This window comes from Pongo abelii, chromosome 2, assembly GCF_028885655.2.
Source record: "Pongo abelii isolate AG06213 chromosome 2, NHGRI_mPonAbe1-v2.0_pri, whole genome shotgun sequence".
NCBI lineage: Eukaryota > Metazoa > Chordata > Mammalia > Primates > Hominidae > Pongo > Pongo abelii.
This window is the reverse complement of record NC_085928.1, coordinates 87,962,811-87,981,053: the sequence shown is the minus strand read 5'-3', so window position 1 is coordinate 87,981,053 and position 18,243 is coordinate 87,962,811. Positions and strand designations below refer to the sequence as shown.

At 38.1% G+C, this 18,243-nt stretch overlaps 1 protein-coding gene across 2 annotated transcripts in view; it reads left to right on the top strand.

The window, feature by feature from the left end:
* SLC25A26 (solute carrier family 25 member 26) overlaps nucleotides 1–18,243 on the top strand; it is a 166,930-nt gene that overhangs the window by 131,255 nt on the left and 17,432 nt on the right. For both annotated transcript variants that reach the window (XM_054551905.1, XM_009238824.4), the window contains one exon: nucleotides 3,989–4,033. In XM_054551905.1, coding sequence (XP_054407880.1) covers nucleotides 3,989–4,033 — 45 coding nt within the window. The remainder of the gene's footprint in view (nucleotides 1–3,988; nucleotides 4,034–18,243) is intronic.

Sequence of the window (18,243 nt, the reverse complement as noted above, 5' to 3'; positions counted from 1 at the left end):
TAAAAAATACATTGATATTGTAATGTAATTTTTTTATTGAAAATAGAATGTTAGGGCTAAACGATACCTTAGAAATAATATCTTCATATCTCTTCAGTTGTATTCTAAATCACTTTGCTGTTTATTAAAGGACCATTAGGTTACATTTATTTTAAGATTACAGGGTTAGAAGCATTGATTGGCTTCAAAGATAATTCTAGTGCTACACTTTGTGATGGGTGAAGTGTACTCATAATGTAATTTTGTTCTTTATTTCATTAGTGATATCTAACATGCCCTTCCTGTTTACCACACCCAGATTTCATTTTATCCCTATTTCACCTGGAATCCTCACATGCACTCTTGTATAGAATTATTGCTCTGTTTATTACTAAGTGGAATCCATGTTGAATTTTAGCAGATTTTTCCCCCTCCATCTGTGTCTTTGATGGTAGCTGGGTTTACTGCCGCTCACTTATTAGTGCCCTGGGTCTTAACAACCTTATTCAAACAAAACGTCTTAAATGGAGGCATTAAACAGGTCACAACAGTGAGCCCTTTTGTAACTTTAGGTGCAATAAAATGGGTATGTTGTGTTTTGGAATATAAGAGCTCTGAGTGCAGCTATTCATTTTCTTCATCTATAAAACATTTTAGAATAACAGCCTACATCTGTTTGGGGGTATAAAATTCCACGTTTTGAAGAAACATCACTGTTATGTAACTTCAAGCCAGACGCGGGGAGGGAGCTAGCTTTCTGACGGACCCACGTTCTGCAGACATTGGGAATAGTGTTTGTTTTAGCTATGGAGCTGTATTTGCTGGCAGCCCATCTTTCACATGTGTGGACCACATTTTCATTATTGTTTGTTCATATTGTAAATGACAACAAGTGTGTGATACAATTTTGACTTGAAGAATATTTGAAAAATTTTCACACAGGAATTTATGAGGGCTATTTCACTACTAGAAGTCAGAAGCAAATTTAATTATTTAGGCATTTATAGCATATTTAATTACTTTAGACTGTCAATCTTCTTTTAGAGAGTAAAGCTGGGTTTTACTGTTGGCTCCCTTTTTAAAATAAATACCCAGTGGAATAGTATGGCCATTCCAAATGTGTGATTTTAAAATTATTTCTTTAAACTGAAGGAACAACTCAATGAATAACTTTCATTAGAGGAAATGGGCAAAATGTTTAATGATAGAATTCAAAATCTAAAGTATTAAGTACCAAGTAAGAGCAGATAGCATTCAATGCAGTTTGTAGGTGATTTTAATTGAGAAGTGAATGATGCTAATGTGGATCGTCAGAGTAAATTTTAAAGCTTTTTTCATCTTATAAATATGAAATATTTACCTTCTTACTAATCCATAATCATACTGTTAGTCTTTTGGGGCATATTTTATTACATATTATAAAGTTTAAAAAATTTAGAAAACTTTTAGAAACTTATTACACAGTCAAGTTCTTGTTTTGATAATTAATTGGAAATATAACACGAGTTTCAGAATGGATAGTGTCAGATGCTTTTATGATTTTGTGACAATAAAAAACTGTATTTAACTACTGTTATGGAACTTCGACATTCGGGGGGTCCGGCTGCCTGTTTATGATGATAACAAACTTCTCTGAGATTCAAGCTTGTCAAATTAGTCCAGGCTGTTGACATTGATCTTTTTTTCTCATTGACATTTCCTTCCTGAATGGTAGACAGATTTTCTTTCTGTGGTCACTGTCTGTCAGACTTGGAGCCATCATTTGCTGTAGCTGAGTAAGACAGATGAGGCTAATCTTTAAATTTCTGATTAAAGATAAATATTTAAGAAATAACAATACCAGGCCGAGGTGGGCGGATCACCTGAGGTCAGGAGTTCGAGACCAGCCTGGCCAACATGGTGAAACCCCGTCTCTACTAAAAATACAAAAATTAGCCAGGTGTGGTGGCACATGCCTGTAATCCCAGCAACTCGGGAGGCTGAGGCAGGAGAATTGCTTGAGCCCGGGAGGTGGAGGTTGCAGTGAGCTGAGATCATGCCACTGCACTCCAGCCTGACCGACAAAGCAAGACCCTGTCTCAAAAAAAAAAAAAAAAAAAAAAAAACATAACAATGCCCTCAATTCACGTGACGGTAAATACCCATTAATTCCTCTCAAACTGGGACATTACACCCACGCCCACCCACCCACATGTAGGGATAACGATAATGTTCAAAGTCCACATTTACTTTTCCCTTGCAGCTGGGCTGCCTGTGCAATGCCAGTACTGGGCCCGTGGCATGTGCGTGCTCGTGGGCATCACCACGACCAGCACTGGACCCCTGGGCTGTGACTGGACATTACTTCAGCTGCTGGGTGGGGTCCACTGGTGTTAAGACATTTTTATCTTAGGAAATATGACATGGGTGTCTTAAGTTTGAATTTCAGAAAATTAATAACAGATTGTACTGTGGGTGAATTTATATGCAGATAATTAAATGTCTCCTGGGGATAGTAGTAGTTAGACAAGACTCTAGAGTCAGATTGTCTGGGCTTCTTACCTCCTAACTGCCTTTAGGCAAGTTACACAGCGTCTTTGAACCTCAGTCTCATCAACTATAAAATGAAGGAAGTAATACTCCCTCACTGTCTCAGCATGTGTTGTGAGGATTCAGTGAAATAAAGCTTACAAAGTGCTTATTCGTGGAGTACCTGGCACATGAGAAGTGTTGGTGGTTCTAGCCCTTACTGTTAGACAGCTCATCGTAAATACCTAACTCTAAGTGTGGTGATTCTTTTGACCACTCATACTTCATTACTACACATGACTCCCCTCGCTAGCTGTGCCTGGGACGTGATCAGTGCTCAGACCCACGTCCCCTTGTGTTTTGTTAGAACCTCTCCACTCCTCCAGCATTGACTGACGGTGATCCTTCCTTGAAGGGTGCGAGCTTCCCACTCCCACACTGGCTGCTCTGTTCCTGGAGTCCTGTTTCTCAAGTTTGACTCTTGCAAGTAGCTCTGTCTGCTTCCTCTTTCTTCCTTGCCTCTTTTTTCCCTCCACCTACCCATGCCCTCTCTCCAGCCTCCTCCCTCCTCTTTTCTCCCTCTTCTTTCCTTCTCTGCCCCCTGTCTTCTGTCTTCTGTCCTCCTCGTCTCTGCCCCCCTACCCTCTACCTCCCTGCTTTCTTTCCCCTGCTTCCTGCTTCCTTTTTTACCCATCTCTTTTCCTCTCTCCACTTTCTTGCCTTTTCTTCCAGTCCTTTCTCTCTCCCCTTCTCTTCCTGCTCCCTCTTTCCTCTCTGTTGTCTCCCCATTCACCTAACACTTCTCCCACACCACCCCTTACCTTCTCTCTCCTCTGTGTTTCTCCTTTAAATCCTAACACTGCCTGCTAAGGAGTAGACAGCCTTGGCTCTTAAGCACAGAAATGTCACGTCCTAAAGTGTTTTTATTATGCTAGGAAATATTTCTTTTGTCATTTCAGTAGCCAGACTATTGTGCTTCTCTTTCCATTTCAAAGGGGCTTCACAACATTATTTTATGTCCCTTGGGCTCAAAAACTTAAGACGATCACCAGGCTCAGTGGCTCACGCCTGTAATCCCAGCACTTTGGAGGCCAAGTCAGGTGGATTGCCTGAGCCCTCAAGTTTGAGACCAACCTGGGCAACATGGTGAAACCCCATCTCTAAAGAAAACATACAAAAATTAGCTGGGTGTGGTGGCGTGTGCCTGTAGTCCCAGCTCCTCTAATGGCTGAGGTGGGAAAATCTCATGAGCCTGGGAGGTCGAGGGTGGTGATCTGACAGCCTGAGTGACAGAGCGAGACTTCATCCCAACAAAAAATGAAAATCTACAGGCCACAGTTTAACTCTTTTTCTCAACATTATGTCTACTATAACTGTGAATTTGTTTGATATTAGCTTTGTTATAAAGTTGAAATAATACTTACAGGCTCGTATAGTCATACAGGCAAACTTGGCTCTTTTTTGCCTAATTTATTTGATTTTTTTTTCTCTCTCTCTTCAGATTCCTTTTTCTTTGGTCCAGTTTCCCTTATGGGAGTCCTTAAAAGTAAGTTTCTGAATCTTCACCTAAAATTTCTCTCTAATTATAACATACCTAATAGTTTGAGTGTGGAAGAGTAGAACATAATGTGGACTAGAAGTTCAGCAACTCAAATGTAGCAGTTGAAAATATATTTTATGTGTGATTTACATGCCATTTCAGCCTTTTAAACTTGTTCAGGTGGCTGTGCTCCTAGGAAATAGGCATAGCAGGTGGCACTGAAATCCACAGATAATAAGAGAAAACTTAGCTTTACTGTTTTCCATATTGCCATTCTTTCTCCACCGTTGAATTTCATTTTGCTGTGTGTGTGTGTGTGTGTGTGTGTGTGTGTGTGTGTGTTTAGAAGTTAAAGACTAACAGTGAGGGTAAATGGAAGAGGAAAAATGCAAAGCCTTGAATACTTGAAGACTGAGAAGGACCAGCTCCCCTAGCACCCTATGTAAAGGACCACTCAGATGGGGAGCAGCAGGGTCTTAGGGCTCTGACTGTCCCTTCCATCTTGGTTGCTCACTCCAGCCAGGACTAGGAGCCTCCAGAGGGAAGGAGCAGTGTGGTGAGTTGTGAGACAAACTTGGGGAAGGTCAGTGAGCTATTTTAAAAAAAAACAACATGTTTTCACCATTAAGGACATGGACATGGGCAAATATTTCATGATGAAAACATCAAAAGCAATTGCAACAAAAGCCGAAATTGACAAATGGGATCTAATTAAAGAGCTTCTGCACAGCAAAAGAAACTGTCATTAGAGCGTTCAGACTACCTACAGAATGGGAGGAAATTTTTGTAACCTATTCATCTGACAAAGGTCTAATATCCAGAGTCCACGAGGAACTGAAATGAATTTACAAGAAGAAAACAAAGAATCCCATTAAAAAGTGAGCGAAGGACATGAACAGACACTTCTCAAGAGAAGACTTTCATGCAGCCAACAAACATATGAGAAAAAGCTCAACATCACTGATTATTAGAGAAATGCAATCAAAACCACAATAAGATACCATCTCACACCAGTCACAATGGCGATTATTAAAAAGTCAAGAAACAACAGATGCTGATGAGGCTTTGGAGAAAAAGGAACACTTTTACACTATTGGTGGGAATGTAAATTAGTTCAACCATTGTGGAAGACAGTGTGGCGATTTCTCAAAGACGTAGAACCAGAAATACCATTTGACCCAGCAATCCCATTACTGGGTATATACCCAAAGGAATATAAATCATTCTGTTATAAAGATACATACATACGTATGTTAATTGCAGCACTATTTATAATAGCAAAGACATGGAATCAACCCAAATGCCCATCAATGATAGACTGAATAAAGAAAATGTGGTACATACACACCACGGAATACTATGCAGCCATAAAAAGGAAATGAGATCATGTCCTTTGCAGGGACATGGATGGAGCTGGAAACCATTATCCTCAGCAAACTAATGCAGGAACAGAAAAGCAAACACTGCATGTTCTCATTTATAAGTGGGAGCTGAGGAAGGAGAATACATGGACACAGAAGAACAACACACAATGACTGGGGCCTGTTGTGGGGTGCAGGGGGAAGGAGAGCATCAGGAAAAATAGCTAACGCATGCTGGGCTTAATACTTAGCTGATGGGTTGATACATGCAGCAAACCACCATGGGACACATTTACCTGTGTAACAAACCTGCACATCCTGCACACATACCCTGGAACTTCAACAACAACAACAAACACATTTTAAAAAGCCTACATTCAAAACATGCAGAGACGTTACATTGGTTTTTCACTTTCTGGTGCAGTGATACTGAAAACTGTGGGCCATGATATAAATTGTGTGGGTCTTTGTCAGCATTTTAAAGACCATAATCAAGAAGAATTTAGTAGAGAGCATCTTACATGGTAAGAGTAAGTCTTATTTTGTAAGACCTCAATGTTGTGCATGTGTGCACACACACATGTATCTGTACTAGGTTGCAATGTGAAATGTATTTCTCGCTGTGGATAATGGTCCAAAAACTTTGAAAGCCCTTGTTCTAGTGAAAATGGTTCATAAATGACCAGGCTATAAAATAATCTAGGTAGGCATTAGCTAATACAAAAATAAAGGAGTTACTCTCATAATTTTATAGATTTATGGAGTGTTCATACAAAATGCATTTTGAAGAGTATCATAAAAATTATTTGGACTTGGAAATAAATTGTTGAGGTATATACTAAAGGATACTAAATTGAGAAAAAACATTACTCATTAACAAAGTAAATTATGGGATGTTAAGTATCGAGAAGTATTTCTTATAAGTGATCTGATTTTAAGGAGTAGTATTGCTCATTTAATATAGTTTTTTGGCTCTTTTGTTGTTTTGTTTGTTTGTTTTACCGTTTCCTATGTGGTGCGTGGTGAAAATAGAGTTCTCTGGCTGTGTTTCAGGGCATGATGTAACAGCTATCCAATGAGAAGGTCACATTCCATTAGCATAACAGCTCTCCTTTTCAGTGTGTGACAAAAGAACAATGAAGCCAACAGCTGTCCAGCAAACAAGACTTACTTTATTAGTGTCTCAATAACCAGCATTCACACAGTTTCTGCACACTCTCTAACATCCTTATGCCCTAACTCTGCAAAGGAATGTTTTGAGGCCTAAAGAAGGAAAAAGCATAGTGTTTATTTCTTTTCAATATTAAGGACATTTGTAGAATTCTAGCTAGTAAAGAAATGTCCAGAATTTTTCAGAGTAATCATAGATGACAATGCTATGGTTTAAAAATTCTCTTTGAGCAAATGTTAAGATGTTGCAATTTTTTTTTTCTGTCAAGTCAGGTTTCTTGAGGAACGCTTTACATATGATAAAATTCACCCTTTATACATGTACATTTTTATGAGTTTCAATAAATGTTTATAACCACCACCATAACCAAAATAGAGTATTTCCATCAACCCAGAAAGTTTCCTTATGCCATCAGTGCCCTTTCTCTACCCACAGCCCCTGTGAGCCACTGTTCTGTAGTCTTCTCTTTTCCAGAACATCACAGAAATAGATGCAGGGTACTATTAAACCATCTTGTGCTTTGCTTTTTTTACTTAATGTAATATTTTTGAGATTCTTTCCTTTTGTTGCTTGTACCAGTAGTTTGTTTTATTACTTTGTAGTATTCCATATGTGTATGGATATGCTACAATTTATTCACTAGTTTATACACATTTGAGTTGTTTTCCAGTTTTTGATGATTATAAATAAAGCTGTTGTAAATATTTGCATATAGTATTGGTATGGATGTAGGTTTTTACTTCTCTAGGGTAAGAGGCCAGGAGTAGCATCCCTGGGTCATACAGAAGGTATATGTTTAATTTTATAAGAAACAAACTGTCAAGGTGTTTTCCAAAGTGGCTGTACCAGTTTGCATTCCCACCAACAGTGTATGAGAGTTCTAGTTGCTCTACATCCATGTCATTTCTTGTTACTGTTAGGTTAAAATTTTTTTCCAGCCATTCTAGTACTTGTGAATTGGTATCTCATTGGGGTTTTAATTTCTAATTCCCTCATGACTAAATAATGTTGAGCATCTTTTCATATAATACTGTTTTTTAAACATCTGAATGTACAGTCAGTGCTTTTGTAGAAGTAGACAATTTTTGGAACTTTTTTATTTTTGTGTTTACAGTTTTATCTGTTTAAACTTGAGTTTGCAGCTATAGAAGGAGATTATATTATATGAAAGGATTTCTCCACTGTGTTTATTTGTGTTTATGTGGGAATACCATTCAGGAAAATTTTTCTTAGCCAAGACTAGCAGATTGCATCACATGGCACTGCAGGGAGTAAGGGGCTAGAGGTGGTAGTGGCCACTGTTACCTTAAATTCAACTTGTCTAAAGGTCATCATCTTTCTTGTAAAATCGTGTCTTCCTGCTGTCTCCCATTTCTGTTAATCAGTATTCTGGCCACCTGGTCTCAAGTCTCAGATTAAAATTTGATTCCCTTGTTTCTCTTTCTGTATATCACATTACTCAACAAATTTTGTTGACTTCACTGTTGGGAATTTGTGGCCACATTTCACCTGATTCTTAGTACCTTATGCTTTCCCACATCCTAGTAGGTTCTCTTCTTATCCATTCTATGTTTTGGATGTGTCTGATCTTCCTTAAACTTCTCTTTCATTAACACTTAGGTTCTCAGGAAGATATAACTTTCTAAAACTCTAAAACATGAAGTTCCTGGCATTCAAGGTTCTCAACACCCTGTCCTTGACTGGTTTTTTCAGCCTCTGCCCTATATACTCTGTATGTGTGTGTGTGTGCGTGTGCGCCCACACACACACACACAAAATTCTTCCCCTCCAGCCAGAATAGCCTCCTTACTGCCTCTAAATATGTTCTCCCCTTCCCTGTTCTCTGACTCCTTTCTGAAGTATGCTTCCAAGGGTCCAAAAGTGATGCATCATTCAAATCTCAGTTCAGTGTTTGATCTCCTGCTTGAATTCTTCTAATGAAGGCCTTGAAGAATTGCCCTTACCACAGATTTGTCTGTGTCACTGACTCGTATTTAATCACCCACCATATTGTGTTTAAAACATCTTATAGTGTTCAGTTAAGGCCTTAACCCCTTCAATTTACAAGTAAATGATAACCTGCTGTCATTGCACCTCTGGTGCCTGTCTGCTCTGAGCTGGATATGGTTGCATTTCACAAGAATGCAAAGATGAATAAGAAATGGCTTAATGCCCTTGAGGAGCTGAGAGTCCATCAGAGTGGCACACAACTCGCTGATAACTTAAATCTAATGTGTCTCTTATTGCAGAATACTTGCTCCCCAAATCCTGTTACCGTGCTACATCATTTCCTTTGTTTTTCTTTTCTTTACTATACATACGCTTACAAAAGCATGTTTTAGATGAAAGAGGGCAAGACACCATAAAGAGATGGGGAAGCAAAAGCGGTAGATTATCATATCCAAAGTCTTAGAGAAGATAATTTTCCTTGAAGATTTATATTTACTTTGGAACTTTCTGGCAGCCCAACAAGAAGAGAAGCATGATAGATTTCATGGTTTTTATTATCTGACAAAGACCTGTAACTTGTTATTCTATCTTATCCTTTGACTTTGGATACCATCTTTATACCAACTTGCATGTTTATAGCTCCATGGCAAGCCCCTTCCTCTGAGTGGCAGCCTCAGATCACCAGCTGCCTAGTTGACATCCTCACTCAGGATGTCTCTGAGTGGCTAGGTCAGAACAGAACTGTCAGTTTTTATTTGTCTTCTTCCCAATCTGTTCCTTCCTAGTTGTCCACTTCTCAGTAAATAGCACAGTTGTCTTATGCTTGCTCAAATAGAAACTTAAGAATGATTCCAGAGTTCTGTTCTTTTATCCCTCATCATGTAGCCCATCAACAAGTTCACTGTTCTAGTTCAAGCCTCTAACACCCCTTGTTTGAACTGCTACACTGGCCTCTCCAGTGGTCTCCCTCATTTCACTCAGGCTTTCCCAAAATATCTTCTTCACACGCCTGCCAGAGTGATCTTTTAAAGCAATGAATTAGGTCAGGCACAGTGGCTCATGCCTGTAATCCCAGCACTTTGAGAGGCTTAGGCTGGAAGATCACCTGAGCTCAGGAGTTTGAGACCAGCCTGGGCAACATAGACTCCATCTCTACAAAAATTAAAAAAAAAAAATTATCTGGGATTGGTGGTGCACACCTGTAGTCCCAACTATGTGGGAGGCTGAGGTGGGAGACTCACTTGAGCTCATAACCTGGGCAACAGAGTGAGACCTTGTCTGTTAAAAAAATAAAAGAAGAAAAAGAAAGAAATTAGACCATACTATTCCTTGCTAAAACCTGTCAGTGGCATCTCGTTAAAAGAAAAATAAACCCAGACCTTAAGCTCTGGCTGGCAAGGCACTATGTAATCTGGCCTCTGTCTGCCTCAGCCTTATCCCGTGCCGCTCACCCGCTGTGCCCAGCCATGTTGCGCTGACTGTGCTGCTGCCTAGAGCCTCCCCTCATTTTTTGTGTTTTTTTTTCTTTTGAGATGTACCAAGGCCTTTACATTTGTAGATCTCCCTGCTAGAAATGTTCTTTCTTCCTTCATTCTATATACATCATTTTTTTATGTGTGATAATTTTTTTAATTTTGATTTTTTTCATATTTTTGAAAATTGACAAATAATATCTGTATATTTAAGGTGTGCAGCATGATGTTTTGAAATATATAAATAATGTATATGTCATTACTGAGTGTCTATTATGTGCCAGGCATTTTCCAGGGTCTGGGGATACAGTGATGAAGAGGACTGACACAACTGACCCCATGGAGCATTCATTCCAGCTCTTTCCCTAGGCCTCTCTCCATCCCCCTTCCCCAGTCCTCTCTCATGTCTCCTCTTTCCCCTTTACTCAGGCCTTAGATCACATGTCACCTCAGAGAGATGTTCCCAGTCTACCCCTCTCCAAAGTAGGACTTTCCCCTCCTCCCTCCTTCATAATCATAACATCTATTTATTTCCTTACTGGTATTTTAATAACTTAGTTTATTTAGTTATGCACTTATATCATTGGAATGATTATTCACGACATCAGTGGTGTGATGAGCAGATACTGTGTGCCAGCCTCTGGGTTAAGCACGATGCATTCATTACTGTCTTCTTCACACCACACACAACCCAGAGAGGTGGGCCTTGTTGTTATCCCCACCTTAAAACCAGGGAAGCAGGGCTCGATAAGGTTGATCTTTCACCTAGTTGCCTGAACACCTTTTACTCTGTGCTGCGTAGCAGACGGTAACTCAGGTTACCAGGTGATTTTTTAGTGATGATAACAGCCATAATAAAAGCAAGAACAGCCAGCATTTTTCAAAGCTACAATGTGCCAGGCACTGTAGTAACACTTTCCACACATCTTCTCCTATTCATCTTCATGACAGTCCCGTGAAGTAGGTGCTGGCCTGGTCTTTGTTCTGTAGATGTGAAAACGGAAGGAGAGTTTGAATGCCTTGCCCAAGGTCATGGGAGTACTAAGGGGTACAGCCAGGATTTGAACTCAGGTTCAGATCTAACTCCAGACTTGGTATTCTTAATCACTTTACATGTAATTATGCACACCACACATGATGTGTTTCATAATGTTTTTGTAGTTTCATGTACTCAAAAGTTGATAAAAAGTTGAGGTCATATTTAGTCAGCTCATGGAAGGCATTTCTGTAAATTGCATTGATTCCTTAATGATGACATGTAGCTTTAGGAAAGCCTGGCCAGCATATTTCTTAGACCACCTCTCCCCAGCATCCGTTGAGTCTGCTGAGCTTGGGCAAGAATTAAACTGTGCACACTTGAGTCAGTTCTCAGAGACCAACCCTGGAGAGCACAGATAAGTTCACAGTTAATGAGTTCAGCCAGAACCGCATTTTCCACGTGCTTGTGTTTAACTCCCCACAGGACGGTGCTTACTGGAGGAAGGAGCTATATCTTCTGTTTATTCTTTATGGTTCTGTCTTTTACACAGCAGGTGTTTATGTAACTATTTGCTAATTGTTTGAAGGTTAGCATTCTTTTTCGAGTTGAATGCAAAGTTGGATAACTGTATCTACATTAACTGTTTTATTTATACATTCTTCTAGAGGTATGTTCACAGCTATAAAAGAGTTTTCCCTTTTTAACCATACAGATCTTTTCTTATCAAGCTTTAAGTCAAAAGTAAGCATATTATGAAAGGATATGATAAAATTTCCTGTGAGAATGCATTTTTTTTCTATTTTCTTAGTGTGAGACATCAGTTTATATTGCAGTGTGGAGAACTGTTAAGAATACTGTCAGGTCCGAGTGATTTTGCTTACAGCTACAGGGTGTTACAAAGCAATAGCTAGATGAGATGTAATCTTTAAGCTAAGCAGTATTTAAAACAAAATGAAAATAAAATCAGTTTGGTTTTGTAAGACAGCAACATTATGCTAATGCTTTTCTAAGATGAAATCATAGCTTTGTCATAGAAATCAGGGACCAATGCATTATCACTTCACTTATATCAATAGCTCAATGTATATAATAATTAGTTAGATCTCTCTTTTATGTTTTATAAGTATTTTAAACGTTCAGTACTACATAAAAGCTATGTTTCCAAGTTTAAGAATAAACAGCATTTTTTCTGGTTGATTCTTGTTTTAATAATAGTTAAAATGTCTACCACCACCCTACCCACAACAAATTTCTCTGATACTTTTAGTAATATAAACAAGAATTAGAAGATGGTCAGTGCTCAGGGTCTGCAGTTATACCATTTCATGAGACTGGGAGAATCTGGTGTCGGGGAGGAACCCAGTGGGAGGAGATTGAATTATGGGGGCAGATCTTTCCAGCACTGTTCTCATGACAGTGAATGAGTCTCACAAGATCTGATAGCTTTAAAAAACAAGAGTTTGCCTGCACAAGGTCTCTCTCTGCCTGCCGCCATCCACATAAGATGTGACTTGCTCCTCCTTGCCTTCTGCCATAATTTTGAGGCCTCCCCAGCCACGTGGAACTATAAGTCCAATTAAACCTCTTTCTTTTGTACATTGCCCAGTCTTGAGTATGTCTTCATCAGCGGTGTGAAAATGGACTAATACAACTAATAAGAACCACAAATAGAAAGCTCATAGAACCCCCAGTCAGAATAAATATCCCCCCACATATCTAAAATCTAGCCCAGACATATCCAAAAATATCACTGTATAAATTCTAAAACCTAAATATTACTAAGCAAACCCAGCATTTTAGTCCATCTTGCTTTTGCTTAAGAATAATCACTGTCTTTGCCTGTAATTACCAGCACAATCATTAGTTCAAGATTTTCTTATAAATTCTTGTTATCTTTACCAACTTATCTAGAATGCAAATATCTAAATATCTCAACCAGCCAACATATATTATTGCCCAAAACAAGGTACACATCAACACATATGAAATTGATGCTGCTTGCACATCCCAGAACAGTTTCAGTCTAGCTGCCATTATAACCCAAATCAGCCTGTATACCATAAGGGATTCCTAATTATCAGTTAGGTATATCCATTTTTAATTATGAAAAATAGTGCTATATGAAAAATTCATTTTAGCCTTTTAGCCATTAGTTCGTATTGCAAGAGCTATAGTGTGGCGGAATGAAAGCCAAATTGTGGTTCCCGGTTATGTTTGATACTGTTTTCAGTTTCAGAATTTGCTATTAGAAATCTCTTTTGTAGACATAGTAGTATGTGAGTACTTCACACAGAGATGGTTCATGTGATTGAATGATAAAATTATAGGCAGCTGTTGCTTTGTTTTTAAAAATATATGTGCAAAAGCTACACAATAGCTTGATCAACTACCGTATGGAAAGTATTTGCACGAAAATCATTGTCTCCTGTCTTTAATCTGTTATAAACTTCTGGTGGTAAACTCACAGCAGTGAGACCTACCCAGAGGATGATATCAAGAGCAAGCCTAGGTTTGAAAAAACTAAGCATTATCCTTTCCATTATCTTAAATTTTGTCATCTGATGTTACTAATTTGGAATTGGGTAGATGATTCTGTGCACATACCTATTTTACTACATGCATAAAAAGCACATAGTAAAATATCATCATCTTGTAAGGTTGGAAGCCATAGAACTGCTTTTGAATAGAGCAGCTAAAGAAGTCCCAAGTTGTAAGTATTTGTTCACTGGAGCCAAAACACTTATTTCCAATTAGTTATTCATAAGACAATAGTGCTTATCTGGGTGGGTCTTTAAAAAGTGAAAAACAAAGCTTCTCTTCATGCTATACTTTAAATAGAAGACACTTGGTCTGGGGTTGGACTCCCAGCCACTTCATAGTATTGTGCCTGGTGTTTGCTTTCTGGCCTATGACTACTGGTGCTAATAGCTATTATCTTGGGGTAGGGGTCGGGGAGCCAAACTACTTCATGCTATTCTTCCTGTGATAGGCCTTTAGCATTAAGTGAAGAATCACTTGGGAAATGACAGCCTGATTGTTTTTGTAGTGATATCACTGAGTATCCTAATGAATAGTACAAATATTGTTAATTTAAAAAGTCAAGCTGATGTTTAAAAATTGCTTACTTTTAAACAATAGTTATTATGGTGAAACTCAACTAGGGTCTGTAGCTTAGTTAATAGTATTGTACCAATCTCAGTCTTGTGCTTTGATAATTATACTATGGAAGCTGGGTGAAGGATATGTGGGAACTTTATTATTATTATTTTTTGAGATAGGGTCTTGCTCTGTCACCCAGGCTGGAGTGCAGTGGTGTGATCGCTGATAACTGCAGCTTCAACCCCGCAGGCTCAAGCAATCCTCCTACCTCAGCCTCCCTAGTAGCTGGGACTCAGGGGTGTGCCACCACGTCTGGCTAATTTTTAAATTTTTTTGTAGAGACAGGGTCTCCCTGTGTTGCTCAGGCTGGTCTCAAACTCCTGGGCTCAAGTGATCCTCCCACCTCAGACTCCAGCAAGTGCTGGGATTATAGGCACGAGCCACAGCACTCGGTGGAATGCTTCTATTTTTGTAACTCTAAAATTATTTCAAAATAATTGTCATACAACCTTTTAGAAATGGTTTCTAATCAACCTATATTAAGGAAGCTTTACTCAAGAAAAATTACCGAAGTGAAACTAAGAACATTTTTGACTTCTGTTCTCATTACTTAAACTTGATATTTCTCATTTATGTAACCATAGATTCATGTGAAATTTCATTTATACTGTAATTCCAGCTACTTGGGAGCCTGGGGTGGGAGGATCACTTGAGATCAGGAGTTTGAGACTACCATGGGCAAACATAGCAAGATGCTGCCTCAAAAAAATAAAATAAATTAGCCGGGCATGATGGCCCTTGCCCATAGTCCCAGTTACTCAGGAGGCTGAGGCAGGAGGATTGCTTGAGTGCAGAAGTTGGAGGCTGCAGTGGTCTGTGATCACTTCACTGCACTCCAGCCTGGGTAACAGAACAAGATCCTGTCTCTTAAGTTACTTACATTTGAACAGAAAAAGGAAATGGGACATTGAATTGGGATAAATAAGCAAACATCAGGGAAAATGTGGCCTGTTGCTTTTTAAATTTCTTATTGTTATTTTGGTATACAACCTCCTCCGTGAGTTGAGACTCCAATACTGCTTCTTCATATTTGGGCCCCTTAATGCCCCTCTCCTCCTCCCCTAATCGTTTATCTGCCTTGACAGAAATGATCATTAGACCTCTGTGGCAATGAAATTACTTATTTAGGTTGAGAAATTATGGAAATTAAAAAAATTTTTGGCAGGTTCTTTAAAAAAAACTTTTGTAAACCCACATGGTTTAAATTCATTGTATTAACTTCAAAATATTTAATAACATGTATTATGATGTAGTTTGACTGGAAGTTGAGCTGTATATGATAGTGAGGAAACATAATGCTATTTGCAGAACGAACCAGCCTCAGTTTTCCCATTTACTATCTATGTGAGCTCAGGCAAATCTCCTAGAACTTGCCCCTCACCTGTTTTTGTGGAGAGTAATATACTTCTCAACATTGAATGAGATTATACATGTAAAATCTTTAGCATAGTGCCTAGAGCATTGTAGGTTGTCAGTAAATCCCAACTAATATTGTCAATAGTAATAATTTATATTGTTACCTGTACTATATTTTTATCCCACATTCCAGTCTAAAATTATGTGAATGTCATAATCAATACATAGTCTTCCTGTGAGTGATGTCTTCCAGCTAGAGTATTTTGTTTATTACAATTCTGTTGTCCCTCCAAATAGATGAGCAAATATGTAATTTCAAAATATTTTCATAATTTATGTACAGTATTTTTTACCAGTCAGGTTCTGATTATTGTTGTTTTATGAATTTAAGGTTGCACTCAAATGAATAATTTGTAAATAACACTCTTTTTAGATTGGTCTCAATATTACATTTCTGAAGTTCTGTATTCAGACAATTCCTCATTTAGAAAAATCATTTCAAACTCATTTAAGCAAGTTGTTTCAGACATTGACATAATTTGTTCATTCACTTGGATATTTTAATCATTCCAGTAGAAATTGTGATTTGCGTGTGGAAGTAAAGTGTCTCATGAATGCTTATCTGTGTGTTACCAGGACAACTATATCCTATAGATCCAAACCCATGTGTTTTCATGCCCACACCAGAGTGTCCCATCCAGATCCCAGCTTTCCTGCTCGCTGTTTAATCTTTGAGTTACTTAACATCTTTGAGCCTCATCTTTAGACAATTTTTTTCTTAGAGATGGGATCTCACTATGTTAACCAGGCTAGTCTCAAACTCTTGGCCTCAAGTGATCTTCCCATCCTGGCCTCCCAAAGTGCTAGAATTACAGGCGTGAGCCACAATGTTTTTGTCTATAAAATGACAAGATAATAAAAATTACATATACGTCAGAAGATTCTGGAGAGAATTACATGAGCTGATGTATGTAAAGTGCTTCACACCTGGAATGTGGGAAGTTCTGTATGTTCTGTGGAAGTGTGTATTGTGGTTGCTGTTACAGTCATTCTTTATGTCATGCATTGTGTTTGCCACTGAAATTTCTCACTTTAAACGTTTTGGGTCTTCTAGAGATTTTTTGTTTGTTTTAAGATATTTATTAGTACCCATTTCAAATACCAAATTATTTCTTTATCTGTTTTTTGTAGGCTCATTATTCTGGCCAGGTGATAGTGGAAAGTTACACTTATCTGTGGAGATTCTATTTTTAAATGTTGTCTTCAGCCATCTGAGTCTATTTTGATTGTGGTTTTTTTTCCCCCAGCAACCAATTTTTTTTCTCCCTAGATTATAACAGGCACCTCTGTGAAGCTTTCTCTGTCACCTCACTTCTCTCTTGTATAATCCTCTTCTGCCCCCACCATACCTTCCTCAAATATTAGACCTAGGGACTGTTACTTTTTCTTTTCTTGACTACAATACCTGACACCTAGTAAGTATTTGTTGAATTTATGACTTGCATAACATTTTTGATTTCTTATCACATTCACATCTTATTGTTATTTACTTTTGCTTATAAACTCAGCATTATTACCAGCATTTCAAGTCTATTTGGAGTAGCCTTCTACTCTTTGGAACCTTTAAAGATATAAGTAGATTAACTGAAGGTGACCTTTAGTCATCAACAGAAATGTAGTTTATATTTTGCATTGCTTTTCTACTAAGTTAGTGAAGTAAGTGTTGGTGTTAAAACTGGCATTAGCCTGATAAAATACACCCTTTGCCACCTTAAAAGTAAAGAAAAAGCGATTCCACTGTCTTGTTTCTTATTCTTTCTGCAGTGCTTGTAGGAGCTCTGGAGAAAATAATGCTTTCTATTAAAGCATACAGATGTATTTGCAAACATTAGAGCATTTTCTGAAAATATACCAGATACTCTGTTTAATGGCAATATTATCTTTAGAAACCTGTTTCTAATAAGTCTTTTCTTTTTTAGCTTATCTGCTTTCACAAGTAAAGTGATAAATACCTATTTGATAGCTGCACTCTCAGTGCAGTAAATTGAATTAATACACTTTCAGAGAATCATTCACGTTAGTATGGATAGAGGGAAATGTTGGTCCTCAAACTACACGCTGTCACATATTTAATTTGTTAGATAGTTAACATAGTAGCTGTCTGACTTAAGAAAAGTTGTGAAAGTTGACAGAGTAAACAGGGTCTTGTACCTAATGAATTTCTGTGGCATCTTCTTCATCCCCTCAGTGACCCTCACAACTTTCCAGAGATAGTTGTCAGTGGAGAAGTATTCAGAGTAGGAAATTAAAATGAACTTTGCTGTTCTTCTTTTAGTTGCTGTGTATTTGATTATCCCTAAAAATGTCACACCACTCTCAGAAAGTCATTATACTTTTCTAACCATTTAAATTAATATATTAAAGAGGTCTTTTTTGTTAATATTTGTGGTCACTATTGCAATGCATACCATTATTCTGAAGGTCCTACTCAATTCGGTAAGGCAAAAATGAAAATAAACAATAAAAGTTACCTTAATTGGAGAGGAAGAAGTACAACTGTCTTTATTCACAGATGATATGGTCATCTATGTCGTAAATTTGATGAGCTCTATAAAAAAAAAGCTATGAGGTTGGTAACTTTGGCAAGGCTGCGGAATACAAGATCAGTGTACAAAAATCAGTTGTGTTGATAATCAGTTTCAGTTTCTACATATTAGCAATGAACAACCAGAGATTGAAATTTGAAAAACAGTGCAGTTTGCTGCAGT